This window comes from Orcinus orca, chromosome 16 (genome assembly GCF_937001465.1).
Source record: "Orcinus orca chromosome 16, mOrcOrc1.1, whole genome shotgun sequence".
In the NCBI taxonomy this organism is placed as follows: Eukaryota; Metazoa; Chordata; class Mammalia; order Artiodactyla; family Delphinidae; genus Orcinus; species Orcinus orca.
In genome coordinates, this window is record NC_064574.1 from 78891515 (window position 1) to 78907578 (window position 16064).

Here is a 16064-nt window from a genome sequence, read left to right on the forward strand (position 1 = left end):
AGTGAAACTGCCCAGTTCCCGAGAAAACAAGGTGATGGCCCTCACCTTCACAGCACCGGAGCTGCAAAATCTGCAGCACCTGCGCTCTTGTGGAGCAAAGGAAGAATAGCCCTGGATTCCATCCCCTCCAGCCTGTCCCCTGCGTTCTTCCACTCTTGCCAAACCGAGGACTGGACGCCTTTGGCTATTCTCTTTCTCCTGCACCTGCCTTGCCTCGACTACAGATCATTTCCTTCCGCTTATATGTGCCCCCAGATACCCTGCCTTAAAACAAACACGCCTCCCTTTGTCCCAAATGTCCCCCGCTGCAACAGGTGGTCTCATTCCTACTCTCTGTGGGAAAAACTTCTCAAAAGGGTTGCTGCAAAGGCTTTCTCGGCTATTCTGTCAACACCTCCTTACCCTCCATTTTCTTTTCAACTCACTTCAATACCACTTTCCCCTGTTCCACGCCACCATTACTTCTGTCGTTGCCAAATCCGTCAGACGCCTCTTTGTCCGCAGGTTACTGGACTCTTGTCAGCATTTGATGAAGCTGACCTGACTGACCTTTAAATGCTTTTCTTCTCTTGGCTTCTGTATTTAGTTTTCTTTCCCTCTTGCAATAGAGGACCACAAAACTAGCTGTTTAAAGCAACACCTATTTATTGTCTCACGGTTCTGTGCGTTAGAAGTCTGACACCAGTCTCACTGGGCTAAGATCAAGGCATCAGCCTCGCTGGAGGCTCTGGGGAAGAATCCACTTGAAAGCCCATTCAGTTTGTTGGCAGATGCAGGTCTCGGCCTGAGGTCCCCAGGTCCTTGCTGTCAGCCAGCAGTGACCCTTAGCTTTTAGAGGCTACTCTGTGGTCCTTGCACGTGGGCCCCTACATCTCAGAGTCAGCAACAGCATGCCAATTCCTTCCCAGGCTTGGAGGGAATATTATCTGATTGATATTCTTATAGGCTTTCCTCCTCTTCTGCTGCATCTCCCTCTGAGTCCAGACAGGGGAAGTTCTCTACTGTTAAAACGTCATGTGATTAGATTGGACCCACCCAGATAATTCAGCTCCATGACTGTAATTACATCTTCAAAGTCCCTTTTGCCGTGTAAGGTAGCGTATTCACAGATTCCAGGAATTAGGGCATGGGTATCTTTGGGGGACCATTCTGCCTGCCACACCTTCCTGGTCACCATATCCTCCTGATTTTCCTCCTACCTGTCTGGCTGTCCCTTCTCAGTCATCCTTCTCTTCCTGACCTCTAAACATTAGCAACCTCAGGGCCCTGTCTGTGGACCCCTGCCCTTCTCTATTCCCAGTCCCTGAGAGAGCCCAACCATTCCCAGGTTTAAGTATGTGATATACCAGGACAGCCTAGAGCCTCCCCTGGGAACCAGAGCTCTAGGTGCCTGTGTCCAATTGACTTTTTCAGTGGTTCTCAAAGTGTAGTCCCCAGACTAGCAGCATCAGTGTTGCCTGGGAACTTATAAAAATTGGGACAAAATTGTTGGACCCCTCCCTGTACTCCTGAATCAGAAAGTCTGGGGCCTGGGCCCACAGGTTTCTCTTTTAACAAGCCCCCATGTGATTCTTGTGTCTGCTGAAGTCTGCAGACCACTGGGCTACTCAGCTGCTTCACCTGGTTGTCCTCAGTCAGGCGTCTGACTCTGGATTCTCCCGTCTGCCTTTTTCACCTTGATCTCCTTGGCATCACGATCCACCCACCCAGGTGCTCTAGCCACTGTGATCTATTATCTACACAGCGGCTAGAGGGATCTTTCAAAAATATAAATCAGATCATATCCCCTTGCTTTAAAACCCGCCAATAGCTCCCACTGCCCTTGAAATTAAATCCAAACCTTTGCCCTGGTCTACAGGGGCCTCCCTGCCAACCCCTCTGACCTCATCTTCTGATGTTCCCTCTGGCTTAACTGTGATCCAGCCACCCAGGCCCCCTCTCTGGTGGATCTCACAAATATGGTTGACCCTTGAACAACCGGGGTTTGAACTGCGAGGGTCCACTTATACGCAGACATTTTTCAATAGTACATATTGCAGTACTGCACCGTCCGTGGTTGGTGGAATCCATGGGTGGAGAGGGCCAACTCTAAGGTATATGAGAATTAACCCCACACTGCTCAAGGGTCAATTGTACGGAACTCTTTCCAGCCTCAGGCCTGGGCACTTGCTTACCCATTGCCTGGACTGCCCTCCTTTCAGGTGGCTGGCCTCTTGGTTTCCTTCAGTTCTCAGCTCAACCATCCCTCCTGAAAGATTGTCCTGCCCCCTTCTAGAATGCACCTCACAATCCTGCCACTCTATCTCCCTCTTTCTTACCACACAGTTTACTTCCTGCATAGCATTGAACGCTATTATATTATCTAGTTTATTTATGGCCTCACCCTACTCCTACCCCCATATATTATAAAATCCAAAAGGACAGAAGCCTTGTCTGTCTTGTTCTCTAATGGATCCCTAATACCCAGCCTAGTGCTTGACTCATAGCAGGTTCTCAATAAATATTTGTCCAATTCAATAAAATTGGCTTTCTACCTGCCTATACCAGACCTTGGTCTAGCTTGTCACTGGGGTAGAGACCTCACCCCGCTGACAGACACGGGTGCTTAGGCCTGCAGGGGTCGTGGCCTGCTGATCCAAAGCTCCTTGTTTCTTAACGCTTCTGGAGACCCTCACCCACCCCTGTCTTTTCCATTCAGTGAGTTCCCACCACATGGCCATGATACGAATAGTAGAGTATGACCATAATATTTATTAACTATACAACAAAATGACATTGAACTTCTAAACCTGCGAAATAACCTTAATAAAAATGTTTGTAATTCAACAATATTGAGTAAGAGAAGTTGGACACAAAAGAATACATACTATGTAATTCTGTTTATTTGAAATTCAAAGCCAGGCCACATTAATCTATGATGATGTAAGTCAGGATAGTGTTAGGGGTTCTGAATGGGGGATGCATTAGGAAGCCTCTGGGTGCTGAAAATGTTCTGTATGTTGATCTTTTTTTAAATGTTTACCAGTTTATGGTAAAGGATACAGTTGAACGGCCATATGAAAAGGTATATAGGGTGAAGTCTGGAAGGGTCCAAAGTGTAGGAACTTCTGTCCCCGTGGAACTGCGGTGCACCACCCTCCCAGCACATGGATGTGTTCACCAACCCAGAAGCTCCTCTGTATCTTTGTTTTATAAATTTATTTAATTTTTGGCTGCGCTGGGTCTTTGTTGCTGAGCGCGGGCTTTCTCTAGTTGCAGTGCACGGGCTTCTCATTGCGGTGGCTTCTCTTGTTGCGGAGCACGGGCTCTAGGCACGCGAGATTCAATAGTTGTGGTGCACGGGCTTAGCTGCTCTGCGGCATGTGGAATCTTCCCGGCCCAGGGCTCGAACCCATGTCCCCTGCATTACCAGGCGGATTCTTAACCACTGCGCCACCAGGGAAGTCCCGCTCCTCTGTATCTTGACCTTGTGAGTGAGTATACACATATAAGTTGTACTGCAGCTGTGTAGTTAAGATTTGTGCACTTTATAGAAGTTATACATCAGTTTAAAGATCTAGGTAACTAAAAATACCTTCATTATTCTAGAGAGAGAGAGGGAGAGATTGAGATTCAGAAAGAATTGTGTCAAAGCACGAGTCCACTCCCGTTTGGGGTCTGTGAGGTATGAATAGGTACCCAGTCCCTCTGTCTCTGCCCCTCCCCCATGCCTGGCCAAGGCGAGCACCTGAGTATTGCCGCTATCAGAGCCGGCGGAGCAGAGGCTGCCTCCCCGGTCCCGTGATATGGCCTAGTTCCACCTGATTCTGAGTGACCTTGAGGACACCAGGGTGTTTCTGGGAAAGGGGAGGAGGAAAGGAGCAGAGACTAGGTAGAACTGGTGTCCAGCTACAATCCCCAGATCTCTGCACCTGCTGTCCCATCCTGGGGAGAAGAGAAGGCGGAGCAGATCAAGTCGATGATGCTGGTGTGAGGCCCCGGTGGGGGGCTCGGCGGATCTCGAGAAGCCAGGTAGTCCAGTGTGGGGTTCCCCTGGCCCACTGCCGACTTCTGGTGAGACGCCAGTCAGTGTTTACAGAGGAGCAGGGTGGGAGCTCGGAGACCGCTCTCCAGGGTCCCAGACTCTCTGGAACAGTGTTGTTCTAAGACAGAACTCCGCTTTAGAATGGCCTGGAGGTGTCAATTGTCAGTGCAGGTTTCTGGGGTTCATTTGAGATGTGTGAAGGGGTGACTCAGGAATTCTATGGTAACTCTGCTTCCAACAGCTGCTCGCCAGTTTGAGAACTAATCTAGAAGGTGGGAAAGACCTTGGCTTGTTTTTGCTCTCCAGTTCTAGGTCAGAACACCTACTGGGCTGGAGCTTGCAATATTAGTGTCACTCCATATGACCCTGCAGATGGCCTCTTTCATGTTTACCTCCAAATCCGAGTTAAAAGTGTTGACTCCTGGACCTCCAACTGACCACACTTTTCATTTAAGCCCTTTGTTTTAAAGATGGGAAAACAGACCCAAAGTCATAGCGGGTCAGGACTGGAATCAAAGACTGGCGTCCTTAAGAGCCTCTCCTTTCAGGGCCCTTGGGGACTGGGGGCCAAAGGAGTGGAGAGAGCAGGCTCCAGGGAGGCCGCCCTGGGCTCCAGCAGGCTCCGTGGATGGCGTGGCAGGTGAGCGTGCCCGAGCTGGAGGACCGCCTGCAGTGCCCCATCTGTCTGGAGGTCTTCAAGGAGCCCCTGATGCTGCAGTGTGGCCACTCCTACTGCAAGGGCTGCCTGCTGTCCCTGTCCCGTCACCCGGACTCAGAGCTGCGCTGCCCCGTGTGCCGGCAGGAGGTGGACTGCAGCAGCTCCCCGCCTAACGTCTCCCTGGCGAGGGTGATCGAAGCCCTGCAGCTCCCCGGGGACCCTGAGCCCCAGGTCTGTGCGCACCACCGGAACCCTCTCAGCCTCTTCTGTGAGAAGGACCAGGAGCTCATCTGTGGCCTCTGCGGCCTGCTGGGCTCCCACCAGCACCACCGGGTCACGCCTGTCTCTACCGTCTACAGCCGCATGAAGGTGGGCAGCGAGGCTGCTGGGGGGTGGGGAGCCGGGCCGCCCCTGGGGACACAGAGCCGGGTCCTGAGGCCTTGGGGCCATCGCCCGGCACAGAGGGGTCCAGGGTCAGCCTTGTTCTGGAGCAGAACTTGCGGAGCATTTGCTCATCCACCGATCACCTTTTGAGGAGCGGCTCCAGTCTCCAGGTGCTGGGGACTAGGTGACCCACCGGATGGAGAGCCCCCTGCGTCACGTGCTAGCCCCCTCCCCTGCTTTAGTCTTCTCTGTAGCCCTCATTAGATTCTTGAGCGCTCAGGGGACTGCACTCTCAGGCAGGTGAAGACAGGGACTTTGTTTCATTCCCTGGGATATTTCCGTGCCTAGGACCGTGCCGGCCAGGTAGTAAATGCCCAAAATGTATTTGTGGAATCAATGGATTCCTGTCCTCATGGACTGTTCCCTCAGAACTAGCAGATCACTGTTTACGATGAATAATAATAATAATGATACCATCTTAGGTTAGTCTATTGATCTAAGGTTTATGAAGAGTGGGGTTATTGTCGTACTTGCAAATGAGGAAACAGGCTCCGAGAAGGTAAGGGTCTTAGTCAATCTCATACAGTTTGTCAGTGGCAGAGCTAGGACTCACCAAGGCCAGTTTTCATTCCCCTGGCACCAGATCAAGGAAGGACAGGAAGGGCTTTTGGAAGTAAATTGTAATAGGGTACCTGGCCCGGTGTTTGGGTGGGTGGGCGGCTGGGGGCAGTAAGGATGAGGAATGAGGAAATTCAGGGGAGGGGGCAGGACGAGGGAAAAGCATTGAGATCCGTAGACAGAGGGGCCCCTGGAAGCTGTTGCAGGGCTTTCCTGGCTGAGTGCTCTGGGCAGCATTTCTTTGCTCCTTCAACCCGGGGAGAGAAGTAGGAAAGGTGCACAGGGCCAAGCCAGGTCGTCCACCAAGTTCCCCTACCCACAGGCATTTCCTGGGCATCTAGTATGTGCTAGGTGCTACACTGGCGCCCATGGTACAGCAGTGGGCGAGAAGTTCACCCCGCACCAGAGCTCACAGTCTGGGGGTCTGACAGAGTCCCGTGTGTCAGGTGCTGCTGTCAAGGTTAAGTGCAGGCAATGGTGAGACCATCTGGAACATGGCTCCTGCGTGGTCTCAGGTGGTCAGGGAAGGCTTCTTGGAGGAAGTGGACTGGTAAGCCGAGACCTGAACCATAAGGAGGACTTGAAAGGAAAAGAAAGGGAGGAAAAGCATCCTAAGTATAAAAAGAGCGCGTGCAAAAGACCAGGAGGTGAACAGCATGGCACATTTGAGGAATTCTACATTGTTCCAATAAGCACGAGGGAGAGTGAGGTGAGGTAAGCGGGGGTCAGGTCATGAAAAGGCCTGTGTGACATGAGACGGGATTAGGGGTTTATTCAGAGAACCAGGGTTGGAAGGTTTTAAGCAGAGTCGTGATGTGGCTCAATCGCTCTGCCAGAGGATAGATTGGAGAGTGAGGCTGGGAATAAGAGATTAGGAGTAATCTACATACAGGCGGCCGTTGAAGCCACAGGTGTGGAGAAGACCAACCAGGAGAGTCTGCAGGAGTGATGGGGAAGATGATGCCCCCAGGAGCATCAGGACTTAAGATTTGGGTAGAGAGAGAACTCTGAAAAGGAGCCAGAAGGAGCGGGAGCGGGAACGTTGGCTGAATGTAGCCTCCAGGAAATCAGAGGAACAGAGCATTTTGACAAGAAGGAAATCACTTGTGTGAAATGTCTGCTGATTGAAAAGAGCCTGTCTGGTTTAGCAGTAAGAATTGGTTATCTTGGCAAGAGTAGTTTTAGGGGAGTGTGAAAGGAGGAAGCCAAATTGCAGTACAGTGAAACTGAGTCGAGTTTTATCAGCAGAGGGCTGCCTGGCGGAGGAGGAGACTCCTGGGAGCCCGTCATTTCTGGCTAGGAGCTGGGAGGGCTTGGGTCCTGCTTTTGGATGTGGGTTTTTGTGATCTCAAGACTCCTCCGTGTGCTGCAACTAAGTAACGTTCCATTGTCAGATCTCTTTCATGCATTCCTGTTTTCTCCTATTGATTGGGATCTTAAGATACTTTATTTATTTGCATAATTCTGTTTCCACTCACTGTGGCCCAGTTGATGAGAAGGAACTAGTCCCATCTCTCTTTGCCTTGGGAGGGTTACCACTGGGATGCCCTTCTCAGGCTCCTATGAGATCGGATGCCTTGTTATGGAGAGCAAGGACTCTGTGTTCATTTATCTCCATGCTGGCTCTATTTTTTTCTCAGCTCCCTTCTGGAAAGGCTCTTGCAGCTGACTTCTGCTTGGGCACTGTCTAAGCCAAAGATTCTGCGCACTCCGTGGGCACAAACCAGCAGGGCTGCATTAGGTCGTGCGGCCAGTTGGTGCTCTAGGTGGTTCTGGTTGGATCCCTAAGGTTAAGTCAGATATGGGGCCAGGGCAACCTAGGAGAAGTTTACTTCAGCCTGGGAGGCCCTAAATCCAGGCTGGGCCCAAGCCTGCTGGAGATGGATTCAGGTCTTCATAGGGAGTGGGGGGTCACCAGGTGACCCCTCCCTGGGCCATTGCATGCACCATTGGCTTCACTTGGGGCCAGCCTTTCTGTGATGACTCCTGATGAAATGCCCACTAATTCTGGACCTTCTGGTGACCAGCAAGTTTCCCAGGTGGGTTCCCTACGGGCAGCACTCCACGTAGGGAGTGCTGACTTCAGATTGGCAGTCGCCCCACTTGGATGTTGTGTGGTGACTTCTGGTGGCTGTAACGACGTGTAGCATCTCTGTCCACGGCATAGAGAGTGATGACGTGGAGATCCGTCCAGGCAGTCCGTGCTGTCAGTGTGGAATATTCTTGAATAGCCTTTCCTATCCTGTGCTTGTGGCCGTCGGGCTGCCCCCGGGAGCTGGGGGTGGGGGGTGGGGGTGAAGGGGTCGGCGGCTTATGGGGCCTGTTGCCTCCAGGAGGAGCTAGCAGCCCTCATCTCCGACCTGAAGCAGGAGCAGAAGAAGGTGGAGGAGCAAATCGCCAGACTGGTGAACAACAGGACCCGGATTGTCGTGAGCGCCCCGCCCCTCCGTGCCCTCCCCTGGGGCTGGCCACCCGCCTTCCCTTTCCTGCAGAGCCCAGCTCTAATCTGTCCTTCACAGGAAGCCATGCCTTCCATATAAAGCCAGAATTCAAAGCATTCCAGGGTGGGGTGGGGGAAGTGCAAAGGCTCTTGGAGGAATTCAGCACAGTTGTCAGGACTGTCGCCAAGTTGGCTTGTGTCCTCCACGTCCTTGAGACTGAGATAACCTAGAACCCAAGTCCCGGAGGTAAACAGCTTAACACGTGGGCATGACTGCCCGCCCTCCGCCACCTGTGGCTGCTTGACATTGACAGCCTGGGCAATGCCCTCCTAGTACCTTAGAGCACAGGCATGGAAAGGCTTGAAGCCCTTGGTGGCTGTCTGCTTTTCCTAAATGAGGGGCACTTGGGTCTGGGAGTCTGTGGAGCCTGGGCCCTACAGGTAGTTATGAAACAGGTAGTCATGAAACAGGTAGTCATGAAGCAGGAGACCGGCATCCGTTGAAAGTCAACTCAATCTTCCTCATCCTGGAGAGGGAGCCCGCTTTGCCCCGTCTGATGGAGGCAGAACTCACGGTCACATGGGGAACCCTTGTTATCTCACTCCAAAGTCTGCTCTCCAGGGCCTTTCAGACTTTTTTTCAGTTGTGGAACCCCGTGATAAAGCAAAATCTTACGTTCACACTTGTTAGCAAAGATGGGCAAAAGGAGAGCCACTGTGTTGGAACTGGGAGCTGGGGGCCCAGCCTCTGCGCTGCCACTGTCGTCCTCCCCCTGGGGCCACATCCGGGATCCCCAGGCACAGTGTGTGAACACCTGGCAGGAGTCAGCCCTGGGACTTGGGTACCAGGACCAGCCCGGTCAGAAGGCCCGAGCTGCCAGGCTCTGGGGACGCCGAGGTCAGCCATGGCTCCTGCCTTGACCCGCCCTTCCCTGTCCCAGAATGAGTCTGATGTCTTCAGCTGGGTGATCCGCAGTGAGTTCCAGGAGCTGCACCGTCTAGTGGACGAGGAGAAGGCCCGCTGCCTGGAGGGGGTGGAGGGTCACACCCGTGGCCTCGTGGCCTCCCTGGACATGCAGCTGGAGCAGGCCCGGGGCGCTCGGGAGCGGCTAGTCCAGGCTGTGGGTGTGTTGGAGCAGTTCGGCAACGAGAGTCACCATGAGTTCATCCGGGTGAGTGGACAAGGGAGTGTCCCCTGTGCCAAGGCCACTGGGGCTCCAAGCGCCTCCCCCTTCCTGTCGGCTTCCGCATAGCCTCGTCCATGCTCTAACCCTCCTCCCTCTTGTCTTCCAGAAGTACCATGCCATGGCCTCCAGGTAATAACCTCGGAGGGCACTCTCAGCGAGGGCCTGGTGGCTGCGGGCATGGGCGTCTCATCTCCACTAGATCCTCCCTTCAGTTTTACTGGTGCCGGGAGCAGCTGCCCACATCTGGTTCAGTACTGAGCCCAGGGAAAGTGACAGCCTTGCCTTTAGGGGTCTCCAAGCCTTGTGGGAGGCGGCGGCAAAGTATGGTTACATCACTATGGGCACCTAGAACAGTAGAAGTTCACACAAGCTAAAGAATTAACACAGAGGGGGAGGTGACTGGGGGGAGATCGGCAAAGACAGCACACAGGTGGGATGGCTGAGAAGGGCAGAGGACAGGCGTTTGCCAGGCACGCTGACTCACGTGAAAGGGTAAAGTGTGTGCAGGTTTGGAGTATTGTGAGAATTTCAGTATCATGGGTGTAAAGGATGGTGCAGAGCAGAACAGGAGATGAGGTGGGTGATGGTGGTAAGGAAACATGCACCATGGCTTGGAGGAAGGGGTTGGGTCCATGTTCCAAACCCAACAAAGGAATCACCTGTGCAGTTCCTGAGCCTTCCTCTGCCACGTTTATGAGAGTCTCCTTGTTTTCTCCAATTTCCCTTAGTCTTAAGGACAATTTGGTTAGGAGCATTGACTTAAATGAATGGACAGAGGATCTGATTGACTGAGTTTGGTTTCCACTCCAGCTGGAGCTGGGGGCCAGGGTCACCAGATACAGAGAAGTGGTCCTCAAACAGTGCATCAGAACCACCTGGAGGGCTCAATTAAAACAGAGGTCACTGGGCCCCAGTAATGAGTTCTGATTCAGCAGGCCTGGGGTGGGACCCAAGACAATTTGCGTTTCTAACAAGCCCCCAGGTGCTGCTGCTGCTCCCAGACCTGCACTTTGAGAGCTACTGATGTAGAGTGTTTCCCCTTCCAGGAAGGAGGCAGGTCCTCAGAGGGGGGCGGGTACATGGTGGGCATCTTCAGTGCACGGTCTTCTGAGCTGTGGCTTGGCTGGTTGGACCTGCGTCCGGGTGAAGGGCTGGGGTGCACGGTAAGCAGCTCCACCATCACTGTGGACCTTTGCCCCCAGTGAAGAGCTCCAGCAGGCCCGGCCCCTGGAAGGCGCGTTCAGCCCCATCTCCTTCAAGCCAGGCCTGCACCAGGCTGACATCAAGCTGACTGCGTGGAAAAGGCTCTTCCGAAAGGTTCTGCCAGGTGAGACCCCACCCACCCATCCTCCTTCCAGTGTATGAGGTGCAGAGAACTGGAGTGGGGGCTGGCACAGCTAACGGTGAGGGCGCGGTGGTGGGCTTCCGCCAGCAGGGGGAGCTCAAGCCCCGTTCCATCTCTTACTAGTGACTGGGAGAGTGGTGTAATTTTTGAGCCTCAGTTTCCTCATCTGTAAAGAGCCCACCTTGCTGGACTGCGTAGTTTCTAAGTAGACGTGTGTGTGTGTGTCTGTGTGTGTGTGTCTGTGTGTGTGTGTAGTTTAGTACTTAATAAATGGCAGCGGCTGCTCTGCCAAAAAATAACTCGGACCTTTAACTCCTTCGTTACTAGCACATAAGATCAATCAATAGACTGATTTCATCCAACAAAGGCACAAACAGGGTTGATATAAGAAAAAAAGGGGGAAAGGGGGGAACAAAACCTGCAGGTAATCTCTGAACCATGAATGCTGTTTGCACGTTTTAGGTGTAAACTGCTTAGCTGACAGCGAGCAAAGAGGTCAGTTGGGATAGTTTGTCCTTGACTGGGCTGCTAGGGTATCCAAGAAACCACTGCCGTTGTTAGAGGCTCCAGGAAACCTGGGGAGTGAAGCTGAGGTGCCCACGTGACAGGCCGTCTCCCAGATCCTTCCACTGGCACCTCCGCCTTAGGCAGGCCGCCTGCACCGTTTCCCTTGCCAGAATGCCTGGGCTTGCAGCAGCCCATTCTCCACCCTTCAGGCATCATTCACTCATTCGGCAAATGTCCTCAGGGTTGCCTGCTCCAGGCCCCAGCCCCTTCTAGGCCCTGTGGATACAGGGAAGAGGCCGACTCAGTTCTTCTCCCGAGGAGCTCAGGGCCTGCCATCGGCCTCCCTTGGGGCAGGGCCTGCCGCCTTCTGTGAGGCTTGAATACACATCTCCTCTGATCTCTCCCAGCTCCGGAGTCCCTCAAGCTGGATCCTGCCACGGCCCACCCACTCCTGGAGCTCTCCAAGGGCAACACGGTGGTGCAGTGTGGGCTCCTGGCCCAGCGGCGCGCCAGCCAGCCCGAGCGCTTCGACTACAGCACTTGCGTCTTGGCCAGCAGGGGCTTCTCCTGCGGCCGCCACTACTGGGAGGTGGTGGTGGGCAGCAAGAGCGACTGGCGCCTGGGGGTCATCAAGGGCACAGCCAGTCGCAAGGGCAAGCTGAGCAAGTCCCCAGGGCACGGCGTGTGGCTCATCGGCCTGAAGGAGGGCCGGGTGTACGAGGCCTTCGGCTGCCCGCGGGCGCCCCTGCCCGTGGCCGGCCACCCTCACCGCATCGGCGTCTACCTGCACTACGAGCAGGGCGAGCTCACCTTCTTCGACGCCGACCGCCCTGACGACCTGCGGCCGCTCTACACGTTCCAGGCCGACTTCCAGGGCAAGCTCTACCCCATCCTGGACACGTGCTGGCACGAGAGGGGCAGCAACTCCCTGCCCCTGGTGCTGCCCCCGCCCAGCGGGCCCAGCCACCTCGCCCGCCCGCAGCCCACCAAGCTGTAGCGCTGCTCGGGGGGCTGCCTTCCCAGCTGGGCACGGGGGCTCGAGGGGTCCTATCGGCTCTGGTGAGCAGAGGTTATGCAGTCGTTCGGGGAGGTCTTCCTGCCTGGGTGTCCCTAGAAACGTTTAACGATAGGGAGAGAAGGACCACGGTCCCATCCCCAGCAGTCAGGGTTGTGTTTATTAACCTCTTTCCAGGCTATTAACCTGCTTATTAACCAGTGGAGCCAGGCCGTGGGGCCCGCGGGTCAAGCTGGGCTTCCCTTGGGCCCTCCTAACCGCGATCTCTGCCTACTCTTCCATCTGAGGGTGGAAACGCTTCCACACTTGACTTCCCCCCATCACTGTGAACTTTAAATGACTTTAAGGATCATAAATTGACGTTATTTCTTCCTTTTCAAATGATTTGCAGTTATCAACCGCTGTACGTACCCACTGCTTTATGCTCAGGCCTTTAAAAGCAGCTCCAGCCTCTGGTGGGGCCACATCTTGCTTCCACCCCCTGCCCATCGGTCTCTGGTTAGTCACAGCAAACACTCCGTCATTGCTCTGTCCCCAGAGACTTCTCTCAACTTCCCTCTCTGTTAGAGAAGATGGAAATGACACTCCTGCAGAGCAGAAGCAAGTAGGGGCCAGATGGGGGTGTGGCCCATCCCTGAAAGCTGCCGGGCACATGGGAGTGGGTCCAGAGCCCAGGTCTGTGCATGCTGAGCCTGCCCTGTGGTCACCCCAGACCAAGGCTGGGACAGCTGAATTCCTTCCCAAGAACATGAAAATTGGAAGAGAGAGAGAGAGTGGCTGGGGCTGAGTCATCTGAGGTCTGGTGCTTTAGAGAGAAGCTCCCCAGCCTTGTGCCCTGAGGTCTGTGGACCCGTCCAAGAGCCTTCCTTGGGGCACAGCCCTGCCCTGTCACCCTGGCATGAATCCACATCGGCCACACAGACAAAGTCTCAACCCACAGCCTATCTGAACGATCCTCCAGGAACAGAAGAGGGAGGAAGATCGTGAGGCGCTACCTCAAGGCCATCTTTACCGACCTTTATCCTCACGGGAGACTCAGGACATCACCTCCCTGGCTGTGAGAAGCTCTGAAGCTTTCTGCCCGCCTTCCCTCCCAGGAGGGCTGCAGTCTATAAAAGAGCTTAGCCGCATCTAGAACTGGCTCCTCAGCAACGGGATATCCCACAAGTCAAGTTGCAGCCACGAGCCCTTTGATTTCCACACCATCCTTTTCGGCGGGGCAACAAGGCCCACGTGCAGCTTCCACCTTTGGCTAATCTTCCTCCTGCTGTCTATGTAAGTAATAAACTGAATCAAAAGCTGGTTGTTGTCTCTTGATCAGCTGAATCTGTCGGGCCTTGGCCTTGGTTGCTGTATGCTTGACACCTTCCAGACTTGGTTTTTGGTTTTGCAGCTCTTCCTTCAATTCCATCAGTCTACCTCCACTCTCCACCCTTCTCCACCATGCTGTGTCCTGGGAGGCTGGCCCCGCTGGAATGCAAACCCCTCTGGCTTCCTGTTGGGTTCAGCTGAGGGGAGGGCCTGGCAGGAGATCCCAGGGCAGTAGAGGGAGTTGGAGGTATTTCTTTTCCTGGTTTTCTGCCTGCTGGGCTATGCGTTGGCACCTTCCCTCTACTGAAGACTCCTGGCAGGCAGCCCTCTCCCTCTGCTGCTCTTCCCTTGTTCCTGTCGCTGAACAGTGAGCACCGTGCCGTCTTCCGTAGGGGCCCCTTAACTCCCACTGTTCTTTTAGAAACAGTCCCTTCTTTAAACTCAGCTACTCACTTATGTGCACCTTTCTGCCTCCAGCCAGACCCTGACAGACACAAGGGCATACTTCTGCACCCATTTAATAAATCCCCTCTGTTGTTTGGCTAACCAGAGTTAGTGTTTGTGCTTGCAACCGAAAGATCTTAACTGATACACATCCAATGTGCAGAAGGCAGAGGAAAGAGCAGTTAATTCTTCGTGTGGAGTTGGCATTTAAGCTGAAAGAAGTGGAAGACAGGCAGAGGAGAAGAGCCTTCAGGGATCTAGGTCCAAAAGGGATGCTGCAGCTGGAGCTGGGCCTGGAGATGATGGTGGGGGCTGATCCGGGGTGGGGGGCATCTGTGCTACTTTAGTGTATGTTATCTTTGTCCTGTGATAATGACAGTGTGGGAGTGGGCGAGTCTGCTCAGGGAGAAAATATCCGACTGACAGAAAGGAGGTCAGAGAATGGAACACCAGAACCTAGGGGAACAGCTTAGACGGGGTTGCCAAGGAACCTTAGAAACAGGCAGAGAGATGGGAGGGTATGCTAGCAGGAGAGGTCATAGAAGCCAAAGCTTACCAACAAAGAAGGTGTGTTCAACAGTGCCATGAAACCCCGGATTCAGCAGGAAAGGCCTAAGGAATATCTGGAGATTCTTGGTAGTTTGGGAGGGACCCATCTCAGTGCAGCTGGTGGAAAACGGACTGCAGGCAGTTAGATAATAGCATGCGATGAAGATGTAAAGGCAAAGATTACTGATTCTCCATTTAAAAAGTTTGATAGTGGGACTTCCCTGGTGGCACAGTGGTTACGAATCCACCTGCCATTGCAGGGGACATGGGTTCGATCCCTTGTCCAGGAAGATCCCACATGCTGTGGAACAACTAAGCCCGTGCACCACAACTACTGAGCCTATGCTCTAGAGCCCGCGAGCCACAACTGCTGAGCCCACGTGCCACAACTACAGAAGCCCACGTGCCTAGAGCCTGTGCTCTGCAACAAGAGAAGCCACCACAATGAGAAGCACATGCATTGCAACAAAGAGTAGCCCCCGCTCGCCACAACTAGAGAAAGCCCGCACGCAGCAATGAAGACCCAACGCAGCCAAAAATAAATTTTAAAAAAAAGTTTGATAGTGAAGGGAAAAAGTAAACTGGGTCAAGGGTTTGGGAGAAGGTGGGATTAAGAGAAGGCATTTTTAGGACAGAGGCAGTGCTGTCCGCAGAAGTATATGAGCCACATATGTAGGTTTATGTTTTCTAATGGTCACATTTTAAAAATTAAAAGACTCAGGGCTTCCCTGGTGGCGTAGTGGTTAAGAATCCGCCTGCCAATGCAGGGGACGTGGGTTTGAGCCCTGGTCCAGGAAGATTCCACATGTTGCGGAGCAACTAAGCCCGTGTGCCACAACTACTGAGCCTGCCTGTGCTCTAGAGCCCGTGAGCCATAACTACTGAGCCTGTGTGCCACAACTACTGAAGCCTGCGCACCTAGAGCCCATGCTTTACAACAAGAGAAGCCACTGCAATGAGAAGCCCACGCACTGCAACAAAGAGCAGCCCCTGCTCGCCACAACTAGAAGAAAGCCCGCACACAGCAATGAAGACCCAACACAGGCAAAAATAAACAAATAAAATAAGTAAAACATTAAAAAAAATTGACAGACCCAGGTCAGCTAGCACTCAGATCTTGATTTCTTAATACCATTCTACAATAAAAGGAATGAGGGCTCCTTGGAGAACTGGTTGATTCTGGGACTAGAACAGGAAAGACACCAAAGGAGCCTCAGTATCTTGTAGTGCCAGAAGGCAAGGAAATGCTCCAACCCAGACAAACGTGAAAAAAAAAAAAGTACAGTAGTAGAGCCCTGTGAAAAGGATATAGGAGCCAACTGAAAGCACTTCCAGTGGTCAAAACAAGAATAATCTAAGCAACAAAATATTTTGGATTACAGTCCAAAGTATAAAATAAATATCCCTGAATCCATACTGATACAAATAAATGACTGTTTAATTAAATGGGGGAGAAGAGATAAATCTGTGCAGAATTCCCAGTAATTTACATAGCTACTTCACCCTCAAGGAGGGGGAGCATAATAGCCTCCTTAAATGTGGGCTACACGTAGTGACGTCCTGCCAGAGAGGCCAGAGAGTT

The 16064-nt window shown here is 53.1% G+C and overlaps 1 protein-coding gene across 1 annotated transcript in view; it reads left to right on the forward strand.

The window, feature by feature from the left end:
* LOC101284739 (E3 ubiquitin-protein ligase TRIM50) overlaps positions 1 to 13480 on the forward strand; it is a 58756-nt gene extending 45276 nt beyond the window's left edge. Inside the window, exons 4-9 of the mRNA XM_004268803.3 lie at positions 4573 to 5051; positions 8018 to 8113; positions 9066 to 9296; positions 9418 to 9440; positions 10514 to 10638; positions 11571 to 13480. Of these exons, the coding sequence (XP_004268851.1) occupies positions 4653 to 5051; positions 8018 to 8113; positions 9066 to 9296; positions 9418 to 9440; positions 10514 to 10638; positions 11571 to 12160 (1464 nt within the window). The 5' untranslated portion in view covers positions 4573 to 4652 and the 3' untranslated portion in view covers positions 12161 to 13480. The remainder of the gene's footprint in view (positions 1 to 4572; positions 5052 to 8017; positions 8114 to 9065; positions 9297 to 9417; positions 9441 to 10513; positions 10639 to 11570) is intronic.
* Positions 13481 to 16064: the final 2584 nt, after the last annotated feature.